This window comes from Ipomoea nil, unplaced genomic scaffold (genome assembly GCF_001879475.1).
Source record: "Ipomoea nil cultivar Tokyo-kokei standard unplaced genomic scaffold, Asagao_1.1 scaffold3069, whole genome shotgun sequence".
NCBI lineage: Eukaryota > Viridiplantae > Streptophyta > Magnoliopsida > Solanales > Convolvulaceae > Ipomoea > Ipomoea nil.
In genome coordinates, this window is record NW_017619497.1 from 5,943,782 (window position 1) to 5,960,087 (window position 16,306).

The 16,306-nt window shown below is 35.0% G+C and overlaps 2 protein-coding genes across 5 annotated transcripts; both read right to left on the reverse strand.

The window, feature by feature from the left end:
- Window positions 1-1,731: 1,731 nt before the first annotated feature.
- On the reverse strand, window positions 1,732-6,819 carry LOC109164584 (putative hydrolase C777.06c). 4 transcript variants are annotated; one of them, XM_019313094.1, is made up of 10 exons: window positions 6,440-6,819; window positions 6,102-6,237; window positions 4,476-4,603; window positions 3,749-3,896; window positions 3,557-3,662; window positions 3,312-3,370; window positions 3,170-3,205; window positions 2,972-3,081; window positions 2,836-2,897; window positions 1,732-2,235 (listed from the first exon to the last, which is right to left on the reverse strand). In XM_019313094.1, exons 1-9 carry the CDS (start codon window positions 6,622-6,624, stop codon window positions 2,840-2,842), a joined length of 966 nt encoding a protein of 321 aa, XP_019168639.1. In that variant the 5' UTR covers window positions 6,625-6,819; the 3' UTR covers window positions 1,732-2,235; window positions 2,836-2,839. The 4 variants fall into 4 exon arrangements, with proteins under 4 accessions (XP_019168639.1, XP_019168638.1, XP_019168637.1 ...); XM_019313093.1 differs by having other exon boundaries at window positions 1,732-2,224; window positions 6,440-6,818; XM_019313092.1 differs by having other exon boundaries at window positions 1,732-2,224; window positions 2,822-2,897; window positions 6,440-6,818.
- Window positions 6,820-8,083: 1,264 nt separating this feature from the next.
- On the reverse strand, window positions 8,084-15,013 carry LOC109165777 (solanesyl diphosphate synthase 3, chloroplastic/mitochondrial). Its single transcript, XM_019314704.1, has 12 exons — window positions 14,463-15,013; window positions 13,264-13,356; window positions 12,796-12,876; window positions 12,647-12,718; window positions 10,889-11,020; window positions 10,355-10,441; window positions 9,847-9,918; window positions 9,611-9,696; window positions 9,377-9,509; window positions 9,198-9,287; window positions 8,892-8,990; window positions 8,084-8,517 (listed from the first exon to the last, which is right to left on the reverse strand). The coding sequence occupies exons 1-12, from the start codon at window positions 14,622-14,624 to the stop codon at window positions 8,338-8,340; spliced, it is 1,287 nt and encodes a 428-aa protein (XP_019170249.1). The 5' UTR covers window positions 14,625-15,013; the 3' UTR covers window positions 8,084-8,337.
- Window positions 15,014-16,306: the final 1,293 nt, after the last annotated feature.

Below are 16,306 nucleotides of genomic sequence, written 5' to 3' on the forward strand. Positions count from 1 at the left end.
TTTAGTTCATATGTTGTTGCTGGGAATCGAACCTGATTTTTTTTTTTTAAGGGGAGATGCGCGTTTTATTAAAACGACGTCGTTTTTGCATCCGTATGCACCATGCATGGTGCATACGGATGCACAACATAATTTGCCGGACTTCATTGCTAAATGAATTGTTGATGTGTGTAATTGCACATATAAAAAATTTAGGGGTCTAATTGACTTTTAAGTTAAAGTTCAAAGGCCTATTTGACCCTTTTCCCTAAATAATATTAGATGTTTTTTTTTTTTTTTTTTTAAAAAAAATCTTTTTTTTTAATGGAAAAGAGGGGAACCTCGAGAAGGAATAGTGGACACTGGACAGTACAATTCAGAAGGAATCTAGTGGATAGTACAATTCACAGTAGAAATTAAATTTTTTTTTTTTTTTTAAAAAAAAAGTCGATGTATAATAAAAGTCTCCCATTTGACCACAATATTTGTTGCCCATAGCCGCCTGAAGACTATTACGTACATGAAATTTGACTTTGTGTAATGCCTTGATTTAGTATGATATGATCTGATCTCATAAATCATTAAAATTGATACTCGATCTAATTATATATCATGCTATAACCCTCACAATTTTTAAATATTTATTAATCATTCATAAATTCATCGATTTTATAAACTCAATGATTAAAAAAATTATACATGCATCAACGTACTTAGTGATGGAAGAAATTGAAACAACTCCAATTGAATTATTCGAACAATTAACTTAAGAATAGTCGTTATCTTTTAACGATTGAACTCATAACACGTGATTTATTCAAAGGGTACAATTTATAAGAAGATGTGATAGCTTCCCAATTGATAAAGACCATACATACATGGATTTGGACCAACATGCATGTGCTCATCAATTGACAACAATTCTTACATGCACACTTATTTTTATTAGCCTAATCTTTTTATACTTTATTATGACTGAAAAACTCTATTCTATAGCATCAACAGGTGTTATCAAAATTATTTGACATATTTTTCTTTTAAAAAGATTTTGAATCTTTATCTCTTTTGCAAATTAGTATTTTACTCGTGCAATGTATGAAATTAATAAGTGACAACATGTATAATTGATGGACGAAAAGTGCAACTTTCTTTATAATTTAGGAAACACAATTGTAGAACTTCTATTTTATATATTAATTTTGTCAATTTTATGTTTTTTTTTAATTATTTATTTTAACTTATTATGGTTAATTAATATTATATCATAAAATTAAACAAAAAATCCTAATTAATAAATGAATCCTTACAATTCATGTATCTATCTTAGATGTGAAATACTATACTGTTTTGGATAAGTAGAATCCAAAGAAAATAGTACACCCTGTCTGCTTCCATTCAAATGCACAGCACTATTAGAGATGCGAAAAAAAAAAAAAAAATACTACTCCGCCCCGTGAAATGGATTAAACAGAGAATAGTCAACATCTGGCAGCGCTTCTAGAAATCACTCTACGTCCTACGTACTCTTATTACCAAATCAATTTTTCCTCTTTCTTCTCCCCCTTTTTTTGCACATATATCCCTTATTACCCCAGTTTTTTAGTTTGTTTATTTACTTCTCAATTACTTGTCATCTTTAACCCAACAGAATAGATCAAGTGACTAACTTATATAGTTGAAAGGTCACAAATTGACACATTTCATAGTTACGGTGCACCAAGCATGGAATAAACCCTATTGCAAAACAAACCGTTTAGATTAACACCAAAATAATTTCATTTAAGTCATCAAAACATATACATAGAGAACCCAATAATTAAAATGTGTCCAAGACTAGTATCTAAGCATTTCTTGCCTAAGGATTCATTGCATACTCCCAGAAACACAGTACAAACAAGCTAAGGAAAGGTAAGGGAGAACAACCATGTACCAAAATGATATTTCATATATGGGGGTAATATTATATTCATTCTGCAACAGATCAGATTCAAATCAGGCATTGATCAATGCATGATGATTGCAGGGAAAATAATATGGCATTACAGCCCCTCCATGGGGGGAGTAATTGAGCAAATAGAAACACACAAGATACTAGTTAAGCCAGGAAGACATACATACTGGCCTCTCTTCCTGCTACTTCTTTCTTTCTAAATCACGGTTTTGTATCTTGACATCTACTCTAAAATCAAGAGTGGAGATACTAGTACAAGAATGGGTGTGCTATCCTTCATGGTTCACAGTCGATCTGCAAGTAAACTTCAAAAAGGACCATCAGAGATCTTTATGTAACACTTGTTCTATTTTATCAATACACACGAGTAATGTTTTGTAGAAAGTTTAACCAAAATTAACTCCATACATCAATACTTATTTCCTTCCATCAGTCATCACAGGAGACACTTCTTGTGTGATATAGTACTATTTTTCCTTTACACCACTTATCTATTACCTACCTTGCTACCAAACAAAATAGCAACAACATTATTGTCAACAAGAAAATGGAGAACTAACCAGCTTCTATGAAAGATTTCTTTGTGGACAGCCAATTTGATTTAAAGCAAATATGATTGTTTCCAAACATGGTTAATAAATTGATGGAGTAGGGGATACTAATACCATGAAAATTGGAATTTAAGGTTATATTAACCATACTTCTTTCTTCCAAAATTATAGCTTGAACCTAAGAGCATCTTCTTAGATAGTTTTTATTCAGTTTTGTGGAACGATTAGTATCACAATAGAGATTTACCACTACTTTAATGCATTCAGCAGTTGGAAATACTAACATGAAAATGGGAAATTTATAGAAGATTAAGTTATTGAAGAAAAAAGTGAGGCTCACTTTTTAAATGATACCTCTCTATAGGTCAATGGGGACCCTCAACCCATCATATGCCAGCTGAACTTGTATTCCTTCCCTGGAAACAAAAGTATGGAGTAAAGTTTCAATTCAATTGTCATAACTGTGAGAAGAAATTTCAGGAAATTATACCTTTTAGACCATTCCATAAGGAATGCATTGTCTATGTGATGATCAAATTCGTGAGTCATCCCAATTAAAAAAGCCCTCTTTGGGCATAGTCTTTTAATAGTATCAAGGGTCTGAAAAGAGAATTTTTGCATAAATTACAACCATTAGCTTTTAGAGTAGTAAAAATACAAACTAAAGGACTGTAGAAAGTATGTAAACCTGAGGGAAGCACAAGTGAACATTGTGGGAACCCGTCTGCAAAGAGGGACAGGTAGAGTTCAAAGGATTTTAAAAACTGAGAAAATTGGAACTAAGATGAAAAAATTAATTTGTAAAGTCATAATATGGTTGTATGACTTGCCTTATAAAGGCTGTCCAAGATAAGTAGATCCAACTGTTGACCACTATCTTTTGAGATATCTGCAAAATGCATAACAACATTCAACCCCTTATGCATCCTTTATAAGTAGTAATAACTAATAATTCTATCACAATGTAATTATTTTATTATTCCATATTAGATTTTATTCAAGAACTTTTAGGTTCAAGCCTAAGAGCAAGGATGTGAAAAATTACATACTGAAGGACACATAAGAAAATACTCACAAGATTCTGTACTTGGAAGAAAGCGTGAAACATCAGATATATATGCAACTCTATACTTTCCACCAAAAAGAAAGCCCAAGCATACATAGTCTTCCCCATGCATCACCTAGATCAGAAAATAAGCATTGAAAACAAGATAAAAGAAAAACGAAGAGAATCCGCAACAAGGACAATGAAAAGGAGAAAACTAACTGGCAGTGGAACAAATTCTAGTCCTGATGCAACAAATGGCTTTGTACAATCATTTTCAATGATCTGCCAATCAAGTTGTGCTACACGCCTAACTTCCTGGCCAGCCTTGAGTTTTTTCTGAACCAAATAGGGGAATTTCACAGCAAGACTGTTTTACGGGAAAAGAATATCACAATAAGCATCAAGCAAAATGCTCAACTAGGCAATTAAAAGTGAAGTAGGAGTTCACATTTTCATATGTGATATGAGATTTGTTTAATTGATAATATCAATGTCAACAGAAATAAGTGAATGCCACTTTTTACACATTACAGTTTGCTTATTTTCAATAGGAACAAGAAAATTTTAAATATATTTGAAGGAGCACGGAAAGAAAATCAAGAGATTATGATCTTTAATAGAATCTTAAGAAAACTCCAAAATGTTTTCTTCTGCTTTATCTTTTTAAAAAATCTTCTCTTAAGGTGTAAATGTGTAAACAATGCACTTCTGCATATGTATAAGGAGAGTACAATAGAAAATTAAGAATAAATAATGAAAAAAAAAAAAATTCAATCATTGCAAGTTATTAATATGCACTCAATTTTGCACAACCTTTAAAATCTTTTCCTTCTTACTTGGAAGGAGCAGAAGGGATGGCTCATGGTTGGATCCACTCCACCAAGACCCAAGTTGGCTTATTTCTAACCAATGGCATACCTTAATGGTCCAGGGTTTAGGATTATACCTATCCATTGCATACTGATTAAGAAAAACTGGTGTAGGGTCAATGTCATTTGTTGGACTAAACGGTTGAACTGCACGTATATCATCCAAACCAAGAACTGCATCAGCATGTTCATGAGTCAAAACAACCTGGGAATAGAAAAATTGTCAGCTATTTGCATTTTGGTTTCTACTGTCAAAGAATTCATAGATTCTAGTATACTACTGATCTGGGACATTAAGCATTATAAATAATAAAAATGGTTTGTACTCTTTTTAGAAATATCATCAGAAAATGAAAGCAATGATTATATCAAGAAGCTGGTATATCTGTAAACCACTTACCATTGTTCAAGTTTCAACTGCAGCTAACTTGTGTCTTAGTTGGAAACAAAGTGCTCGAGTATGTTACATTAGTATTTCTTACATTGGTAATTGAAAGTATCTTTGATATTTTACAGAGTTTATGTTTTAACATTAGTAACTCTCTTACAGTCTCAACTATAGAGTAATATCTCTTTTTATTATTATTATTTTTCTTGAAATAAACAAACAATAGAATTTATTCTTTGGTAGAAAAATGAAATGTTAGACAATTCAGAAAATTTAGAATCTGTAAATTATAAGAAAAACTTGGGCAGAAGGAATTGAGGTTCAATATGAAAATACAGGTCTTGTTTGTTTTGCAATGTGGAAAGTTACAACCACTGCTTTTTCAAAGTAATCTATTGGGCTAGGTGCACCGTGCACTTTTATCTCCTCATGACAATAGTGATCATCTAATGCCTCCCTTTTCTTTTCTCTATAGATTCCATTAGAATTAGTTTACAAAATCAAAGGAGGCAACAATTGTCCATATGCCAAAAGAGCTGATCTATGCTTTCTCAGCTTCTAAACAATGATGTTTTCTATTTATCTAATGTCAAGGTGTGATTTCCTATTAATGGAGTAGCCTTAAAGTACAAGATACACATACTAAAAGAATAGCACTATCCAACTTTTCGTAGCTTGGCTTAGAGAACATCATATAAATGTTGCCTACAAAACTTGACAATAGCTTAATAGAAGAAGTACTAATGTCTTTAAAGTTAGCTAGTGTTTAGTTCTCTACTCAATATCTTTTCTCAGACATGACAAAAATTAGCTAGTCACATCATAATCTAGGCTAACCTACTGTTGGGTCCACCCAAAAAGAATATCATATCCTTTCCCAGACACAGTCAACATCTTACTGGCAAATGCCAATTGCCCAAGGAGCTGAAGGATTAAGCAATTGGCTGAAGCCTAATAACCAAACAGCAAAGTCCTTGAGGCTCATTAATATATTACTATCACCTAAGGAAGACTCAGTTTGGTATGCTCAGTAAGCCTAGTGCTCAAACTTCATTGGAAACTTAACAAATTAAAGATTCAAACCTGCAACTTTAAGTGATCAGTGTAATATTATATACCGAAAGGTATACATTTGATTTCTTCTTTTTCTAATAATGTTATAGATTTCATCTATCAGTTGCTCCATTTCACTTTTTACCAAAATTTAATGCTCCGTACAGTACATCATCATTCATCAGCAGGTCTCAGACTATTCACTAGTAGTAGTAAGATGGAAACAGTAGAAGCAAAATGAAAAATAGACCATAGAACTCACAGAATCAACACAAGGAATTCTATAACGAGTGAACCAGCGGAGCACTTGTTCCCTGAAAGTCTTGCCAACGTCAATCAGTATATACTTGTGTTCACCATTCCTGGGAGAATAATCTATAAGAAGCGATGTATTGCACCTACAGATCAAATGCACAGTCACCTCATTACCAGCTGCCACAATAAGCCAACATCATAAATAATCATAATCACTTGCATTGCACAAAACATGTCCAGAAAATAGAAATTACGATAAACTAGAGTCGACATTCTCAGATCTATTGCCATTTGCGCCGCAGAATGAAATCGAGAGTAGAGATTACAATGGATTGAAGAAATGACCTGTAATTAGGGTTCTGCTCTGGTGGAACGGAGAGTGACTGGGAGCAGACCTGGCACGGAGGATCAGAGGGGCGGATCAAGCAGAGTGCGTTAGGAACGGCGCTTGAACAGCCGGTGCCGAGGAAGATCAGAGCTGATTGCGGCTCTAGGCCGCCATTCATCCCGGCAACAGCGGCGGTAGCCATTTTGGAGGATCGCCTAATAACCGACAAGAGACAGAGAAAGAGAGAGAGCGCGCGCGCAAGCTGTGAGAAGAGTCCGGAGAGGGAATGTGCGATGTTATATGCTTCGCCGGGAAAGAAAGAAACGGTTTTGACGGTTGTTCATTTTCTTACACGTGAATCGTAATGAGATGAACCTCATGAGTATCGTCCCCCGCGGGCCTAGTCTCGGCGGTAAATCAAATTTCACCCAACTTTATCACTTACGCAGCTCTCTTTTTCTCTTTTTTTTTTTTTTTTTTTTTTTTTTTTAATTAAAAAAAAAAAACAATACCACCACATGTCTCATTCTCATTGGATAATTATAATAATAAATAAATATGTATTACTCTACTTCCAATGATATGTCGGAATAAATAGTAAGTACTGAGTAGTAAAATAAGGTACGCAATAGACCCGTGATCTAATTAATAATGAATAATAATTAATTATAATATTATTTTGTCAAGCACCTTGTGCCTAGATGGTATGTAATGACTTTTTCATATGAGAGGTCATAAGATCGAGCCTCAGTAGAGGATAAAAAAATTACGAGTATTTCCTGGATTTGTAGAAAACAGCGCACTTAGATCTTCGACCTGAATTATGTCTCCCTTGCGAGAGTGTGCGGAGTTACTTGGATTATGTCTCCGGAGTGTCTCCGCACAAGTTACCTGGATTATGTCTCTCTGTCTCCGCACAAGTTACCTGGATTATGTCTCTCTGGGAGTGTCTCCGGTGCCAACTCCAGATCTTCGACCTGAATTATGTCTCTCTGGGAGTGTCTCCGGTGCCAACTTCAAGGCTTTGGTGTGATAATCTTCTCGGGGCTACCTACATGTGTGCCAATTCAATTTTTCATGCCAGAACTAAACACATCGAGATTGACTATCACTTTGTTCGTGACAAAGTATCATGCCAGGACTAAACACATCGAGATTGATTATCACTTTGTTCGTGACAAAGTAGCATTTGGAGATCTTCATGTTCATTTCATCTCGACCAAGGATCAGTTAGTTGATATCTTACGAAGCCCTTGCATGCGCCTCGATTTGCATTTATCAGGGACAAGCTTCAAGTTGCTAGTCACGCCCCTTCGTTTGAGGGAGAGTGTTAAGACTCTAAATCCTAGTTATAGTTAGACTCTAATATATGTGCTTATATTTATCTGCTGTAACACATTACGTTTGTAATTCAAGAATCCTATTCTAATCTTAATACCCTCATTCTTTAATCAAATTATAAGATCAATCCCCTCATTTTATGACCTTTATAAAAATATATATATATTTTAACTCATATGCTACCAAGTAACACAATCTGCTACCAATTCCCAAACATCCTAACTTTTTGTTTACCAGTTGTCTTAAATTGTCAAATTCCTTCTCTACTTATTTCCAAGTACATGTGGGGGTAATTCTAAAACTCACCAATAAACAAACCATTTTCCTGGGCAACATCTAGTGAATTCTTATAGAAGTTCTGGTAATGATTTACATGAAGTTGGCATTACAGCACAGGGCATTTTCTTCATCAAAATAATTATTGTATGCCAAAATTGAAACAGTTAGAAACAATGATCAAATGATTTAGGGAAAAAAAATTCCCCCCTGTATTACAGCAACACTAAAGGAGAAACAAAACAAAATCCGCAATACAGTAATAAAAAGCGTCGTGCCTGAACCTGATTTTTCCTGTCTATTTCGTTCTCGTGATGACTCTTTGAGTCAGTTCTACTAGTGCACGTCTTGACCTTTGAACATCTTCGTCATCGCTCTCTGGGAGAGAATCGATAGCATCTGATGCCAGGTTGGCGTGCTTTGTTGCCAGCTCTCTCGTTCGTTGTATGCCACGACTCTTGCCAAGGTACTCCAGTGCCTAAGACGAAATTTGCAATATACATCCATTTCAGTATCTAGGCAGCCAATCAATATAAAGAAACCGGTTCAATGCACAAAAGGATGATGGAATAATTCTATGCCTGGACCGACCATTGGAAAATGAAAAAACAGCATCCGGTACTCATTAGTTAGGTTATGTTTCTGTTCATAACCACTCTACATAACAAAGACCTTGTAATCTAGTAGCAAAGGACCAGAAAGACTGAAACTCCATATTATCTTTAGTTCAATCCCTTTTTCCCCAATAAAATAACCACAGTTCAACAAAAGGACACGAAGTAGAGAATAAGGATCAAGGTGCTAACATTATAATGTAAAATGCACTTCTTATAAGTTATAGCTAAAACTTACAAGATCCACGTTCCTAGGGTCATCAAATCCCTGATCAACAACGTCACGCAGCTGAGGGTATTCCTCCATTGCAAACAATATTGGAGCAGTTACAATTCCCTGTGAGAATAAAATTTATGGCTAAAACTAGATGTAGCATTATTTCAAAAATAATAGAAACAGAAAATCATAGGGGTTGTATAATCATAAGTATCCATCAACCTCTTAAACCAGCACCCAAAAAAAAGGATCGCTATTTTAGAGTCGAGAACATCAAAGATCAAAACACTACTTTAAAAAATAACTGCAAAAATATAGAGAAATTACATGACGAATATCAGATAATGATCCCTTCCCAAGAGTAGCTGAGGTGCCAGTGAAATCCAGAACATCATCTATTAATTGAAAAGCCAGTCCCTGCACAGAAATTAATTGCACCAGAGCTTGCGATTAAATTTATCCAAAATGTTGAACCTTTTTTTAGAGGCATTTGATAGGTTACAAACCAGATTTTTTCCGTACTCAAATGCCATCACAGAAACTTCTGCAGTTTGGCCAGCCAGAAGGGCAATAGCTTTACAACTATTTGAAATCAGTGATGCAGTCTTATAATATGTCTTCTGCATATAATACTCCATGCTGGGAAAAAGTTTAATCCATTATTATAGCAATCTATTTGCAAATTTAAATACATTGTTTTTCGCTGACAAGGGAGACTATATCAGCAATAGAAGGCATACCTACAACGTTGATCAGAACTAGTTGTCATTTGCATTGTTTCCCCAGTAACAAGGTGCTCGACAACTGTTGCTAGCAATGACACAACCTACAAAGTGAATGAAGAAAGCAAAATTATATGGATTAATATTAGGAATCAAAGGTATAATCAACTAGATACTAAAACAACCCCGTCTGGTAATCTATGTAGAAATTGTAGAATGAACACAATTGAAGTGTTGTGTTGATCATGATATACCTCTGTGTTCTTCAAAGAGGCTAGTGCTACACAAGCTCTGGAAAGCAGAAAGTCTCCAGCCAATACAGCTAACTGCATGATTAGAGGGACAAAAAAGTTCAGAAGATAGTTCTTATTTACTCAACTAGCAACCATCACAGCATCACTAGAAAGAAGTGCAGCAATCAGATAATTTATGTGTATACTCAAGCCAAGAAGGTCTTGTCTCTTTAATCATTCACCAGGAAGAAAAAGTTCTCTACTCTTTTTTTTTTTTTCTGGGTACTCCAAAGGATAAAGCAAACTCAATACTTTCTACATTCAGATAATTCAAAAATATTATAAACCCACTATTTTAATACATTCATGCTAAACTGACATAGATTATAAACACCAATCTAAGAAATTGTACCAAGTCAAATTTTTACATGAATGACACCTTTTAAGTCAAAAAAGGAATCAAATTTGGAAGTGTATACAGATTCTGTACATCTAAAAAAAGAAGAAAAACTGTACATGCATAATGTACCTTATTTCCCATTACAAAGTTCAATGAACCAATCCCACGCCTTGTGTCAGCATCATCCAATACATCATCATGAAGTAGACTAGCAACCTACAAGAGAACAGATGATAAGCATCCAGAAAAGGAGATGAAACAGATACTAAAAGACAACATAAGACTTCCTTGGGTGACAGAGACATAGCAAACAAGTGACAAAGTACCAAATTGAAGTAAAATTAATGTCAATTTGAAGAAGAATACCACTATTCATAAAAGAGCATACTTTGCATATGTGCAAGAAACATTTGAATTTTGAAGCATATCCATGCCTAAGAATTTTAAAGGACTAGCAAAGACCAGTAACAGAGCAATAGTGCACAGTTAGCTCTCTATTAATCAACTATGTCACCATATTATTTGCTAAGCTCTCACTCTAAGTTTGGTCTCTTACTGGTTTTGAGTTGTTTAGCTAGCATAATCTACTACTATACCATACAGTATAGATCTCTATAAGATGCTCTGCAAATGTGCATGAAAAGGAATAAAATGAATACTAACATGGATCATCTCAGTGATCTCAGCTATGCACTGCTGTCTTGTGCGTACTTCTTTGGATGAAAAATCAACAGCTACCTCAGATGGTGATCTTGGTACCGGTACATTTAATGCTGTTGCCATCAACAACACAACCTACAAAATGCATTAGTCTTTAACATTATTCTGACAAGGCAGACCATAGGGAAACAAATATGAGGAAGATAATAATAATGCATTAGTCATGACCTTTATAAACACAAGATGGATAAAAATGATTTGTCAAGTGGTCATATCCTTACATAATACCTCATTTAAATGAGTGAGCATCTTCACAAGTTCAAAAGAAAACAAAAAGTTTAGTGTGGACTACCCACAAGGCAAGGTCTTGATGGAAGATCCTCCTACTCAGGTCACCACCTATCATTCTAATTGTTATAATGACTAATCTTTTTCATCCACTTGAGCTTAATATTATACTAAATCATTTCCTCTATTCTCCCTTTCTTTTGTTTATTTCATTGAATTTCCTTTCACAATATGGAGCAGACATGGCAATCTTGCAGTTCACATCTGACCTAAATCATAGTCCACCTCTGTACAGAAATATCATTTAGAGTTTGTTTGGCCAAGGCTATTGCTTCTTGAGAAAAAGGCTTTAGCATGAAGCTTCTTGAAAAAGATGTTTTCCCCTCTTACTAGGGCTGTTAACGAACCGAACATAAACGAACGGAAGTTGATCGTGTTCGTTTGTTAAGGAATTTGGAGTGTTCGTGTTCGTGTTTGTTTGTTAAGGTTTTTGAAAATCCTGTTCGTGTTCGTTTGTTAAGCGTTTGTTAGTGTTCGTTAACGTTCGCGAACACATTCACGAACGTGTTCGTAAACGTTAACGAACATGTTCACGAGCGTGTTTGTTAACGTTCGTGAACACGTTCGCAAACGTGTTCGTTAACATTAACAAACACGTTCACAAACATGTTCATTAATAAGTACGTTCACGAACATATTCATTTACGTTCATTAACACTTAATAAACAAACACCTGCACATGTTCTTGATCACAATTCGTTCGTGAACAATAAATAATCTACGTTCACGAACAACAATCAAACAAACAACACAACTACAAAACTAATATAATATAATATAATATATATGTTTGTGAACATGTTCACGAACATTATAAAACGAACACAAACGAACTTGTTCACGAACATTATTAAACAAACATAAACGAGCTTGTTCACGAACATTAGTAAACGAACACAAACGAGCTTGTTCACGATCTCTTAGCAAACGAGCTTAAAATTGTTCAAGCTCTGTTCGTTTATTAACCGAGCTCTAAATTTTGTTTGTTAATGTTCGTTTACCTTAACAAACGAACATAAACGAACGCTTACCGAACACGAACACGAGTAGTTTGTCGAAAGCTCTGTTCGCTAACACCCCTACCTCTTACATACCCTTAAAGGACTTCAATATTTCTAGGCTTTCCCCAGCTTCTCCTATTTGGAGTACATGAGTTCCCAAAATAAGCTAATCAAACAGGAAAACCATTGCAGACTGGGAGTGTTTAAGTATCTTCTGATTCTTCGCAGAGCTCAAGAATCAAGAGAACATACAAAAGAAGAATGGAAAATAACCTACTAGTAAAAGTCAGCCATTATTTCAAGAAAAACCATAAGGCTAGGGTGGGTTTCCAGCATGTATACCCTCCTACAGCACCAAAATACTTGGCGCGTTCAAATCTTAAATTATTATATTGCAAGTGACAAATCATACCGTAGGTCGAAGCCTCTTTCCTTCCACCCCCATTCTAAAGAAATACTCAGAAGCTGAAGCAAGCTTTGGCACCTGGATAAACTTGAATTAGATAATAACCTTCTAATAAAATCCAACCAGAGGCATATCGCAGGCTCCAAAATGCATACCTCTGCTATTACCATTGCCCTCAGCTTGTTTGCCACAAGTGATAATTCATCAGCAACAAGTGAAAATGGATCCAATTGCTCCTGGGATAAAGATAACAAGAAAATCATTGCATGGAAATCAATTACCTCAGTGAGAGACAATTGCAAGTAAGGGAGAATATCAAAACCAATCACATAGGAAACGCTGCAACTGAAACTAAGGTGTCAAACAAACACTGCAACTGAAACTAAGGTGCCAAACAAAAAAATAAATAAATAAATAAATTATGGATCCTCTTTCTAAACCATGGTATTTCTGAATCTTAATATGAGCTGTGCAATAAAAAGAATCATAAATACCACTATCCACACCTACAAGATTCGACTTACTAGTTTCTATCATCTGCAGTTATTTCAGGGAAGAATATTACTACCAAAAGCATCAGAGATAATCAGCAGTTATATTTGAAGTATGAAATGACCAATAACCTCGGCTACAGCACTGCTTTGGTGATGAACCTGCTGACCGATACTCTTCACAGCATTAGACACCCAATAATAAATTGCTCTCCTACCCAAAACCTACTGATCACAAAAAGAAAATGAAGAAACAAACGCAAACATTTATAAAACATCAAAGTATTATAATGGTATTCCAATTCATAAAAATGACAGTAATGTAGACTTAAGATGAAGAGATTGAATAATCTAATAGGATTTTTAAGACACGTAAGGGGAGGGAGGGAGTTCCTAGGGCCATATAGGCAAAGCTCCTAAAAGCCTCAAGAATGACAAGGAAATCAAGATAGTGTTACCAGAACCTATAGAATTGCAACATATCAAGGACAATAAGCTCCTTTAAGCTGTTAAGCTCAGACACAAAGACTTCCCAAAGGAAACCAAGATAGTGCAACCAGAGTTACGAATTTTCAACCTATCAATCATGACAACCCCCTTTAGGTGATTAAGCCCAGATGGGAATGGGAAGAGTTCCTAAAGGTCATGTTTAAGGTAAGCACCTTCTTTGCTTAAAAATGTGTTTCAGTAACAAAAGAATCAAAGAATATTGGATTCTCAAGGTTCAATGAAAATGTCTCCCAAGTATAAAGCAGTCTCAAAACCACAAAGCTTTCATCAATTCAAAACTTCCCATGACACAAATGCTTCTGAACTGTATTTGCACTGCAATTGATATTCCTAATTTCAATTCTTTCCAACAGTGAGTTCAGCATATGGTTAGAGCAGTTAAAAATTAGGTGAGCGCTCTCACTGTGAACACAAAGTAGTTATTTTACTACTAACTACTTTCAAGCATCTCCAATTAAATGGTGTCAATTGAATGATTTACTGAAATTAGAAAAACTATCAAGCCCACTAACACTCAAACGTAATTCCCAAAACTACCACCGTATGCTACTACTACTACTACTAGATTTGCTGCCACACTCCATGGCGAAAATAAAAGCATGATCCCAGGCACACTCCAGAAAAAGGTAGCCAAAATAAACATTTGATTTTCTCAAATTAAGGCACCTTCACCTCTATAAAATAGATCATAGGTCCTCGAAGTTCGGAAAGATAAATGATTGTAGCAGCTGGAATAAGTAAACACTCGCTAGAACATCCAAAAAAAAAAAGGAGGAAAATGAAAAAAATAATAATAATAAATAAAGGAAAGCGCCCTTAACCTGTTGGGAAGCGTCAAAGGGGGCGGGGAAGATAGAGGAATTTGTAGGGGAAAACAAGTGATGTCGGTGATGCTGCTGCTGCTCAACGGGCAAGGATAATAGCCATCTAAATCTATTGAAATTGCCTCTGGAAATCCGAGATAGTTCTCTTGAGAGTAACATATCTTCTTCTTCTTCTCCTCCTTTTGCTTCTTATTCTTCTTCTTAGATGTGTAATATACGTATATGTGCGAGCGAGAGAGGGAGGGCTTAGGGCGGCGGTTGAGTCAAAGTAAGGGAGAAGAAGATTAATAGTGATGATTAAAGCGGCGGGCGGCAGGGAGATGAGTTTGGTTTAGAAAATGCAGTTGAATGACGAAGCCAATTCTGGACCTTACGTCCAAACCAAATGCCCCTTTCGCAAGAAAAATTGAGCCGCGTGTACGGGAAGGCGGCGGCGGCGAGGGAAATGGCCAAGCAGATCTTGGTGGCTTGGTCTTTAGGGAAGCATGGCGCGTTGTAGGCTCCTGCAAATCTGGAACTAAAACCGGTGGGTGGGTTGCACCTGGTTCGAACCACTCCGCCTATTCCTAATTCGGTAATTCATATGTCCCGCGGGGCTAGTTCAATTAATTCGACTAATGACTCTAAAGTATTACTTCAGTAATAGTGTAGAGGTTCAATTTTCACTAAAAATTTAGAGATTATTGAGAGATCTTAATCGATTAAAGTTGATGTAGTAAATATCTGGAGTTACAATGAATATGTATAAAGTACAAGTTGATGTAGTAAATATCTGGAGTTACTACGAATACGTATAAAGTACGAGACAGGATCGAGTTATGGCCCTTGTGTGGTGATTTGCTTGTTGGTTTAATGGGTTAAGCTCCGGATTAGGCGTGAGGCCAAAGGTTCCCGAGCTAAATAAGACTATACAGAAGCGCCGGTCCTGGTCATGTCAAGCTAGTGCGCCCGCACAAGGGCCCCAATTTTTGGGGGCCCAATTTGTTTTTTTTTTTTTTTTAAATAGTATAGATATAATTTATTATTTTTTATACTTGATAATTATTTTTTTGAATTCATAAATTTGTCTTAATTGTAATTGAAAATAAAATTTTAGAATGAATTGACATCAAAATTTTGTATTTAAATACGAACGAAAAATGGCACTTTTAAATTACGGAGTAATTTTTAAATTGTACTCTTTCTTTGTTAAATTTTTATACATTATATTTGGACGAAAAAAATTTAATTACATTTTTATTTTTGTTATATAATATACAATAACTTGGAGTCCAAATGGATTTGAACTAAATTACTTCAGTTATAGAGATTTTCTAAATCTTCTAGACTTCTATCTTCATTTTCAGAGATCTTTTGAGATTATGTTTCTTACCTTTATAAATAGAAATCTCTATCATTATAGCGAAATTTAATTATTAATATATATATATATATATATATATATATATATATATATATATATATATATATATATATATATATATATATCCCTATGTTCTTGTTTCTCTATTATTGTCTTTGTCTTTGTAGTTTACTATTATATTTAGATTGCATTTCGTAACAAAAATAATGAAGGTCCAAATTAAACTATTAGACAGGCCCCTATTTTTAATGGAACGGTCCTGTAGAAGTTGCCCAAAAAAAGTCTCATCTAGCGGCGCCCCGCTGGGTATTTATAGAGGATTTGAAGGGACACATGCCGGAAAATTGGCATGAGCGTCATGTGCCCTCCATGCACTCGGTTACCAGGTTGGCGAAGGAGAAACGTACATGTGTAGGGGATAAGGATAAATCTGACTAACCAATTAATTATGGGGATCAATTTAATATGCAAAGTATAT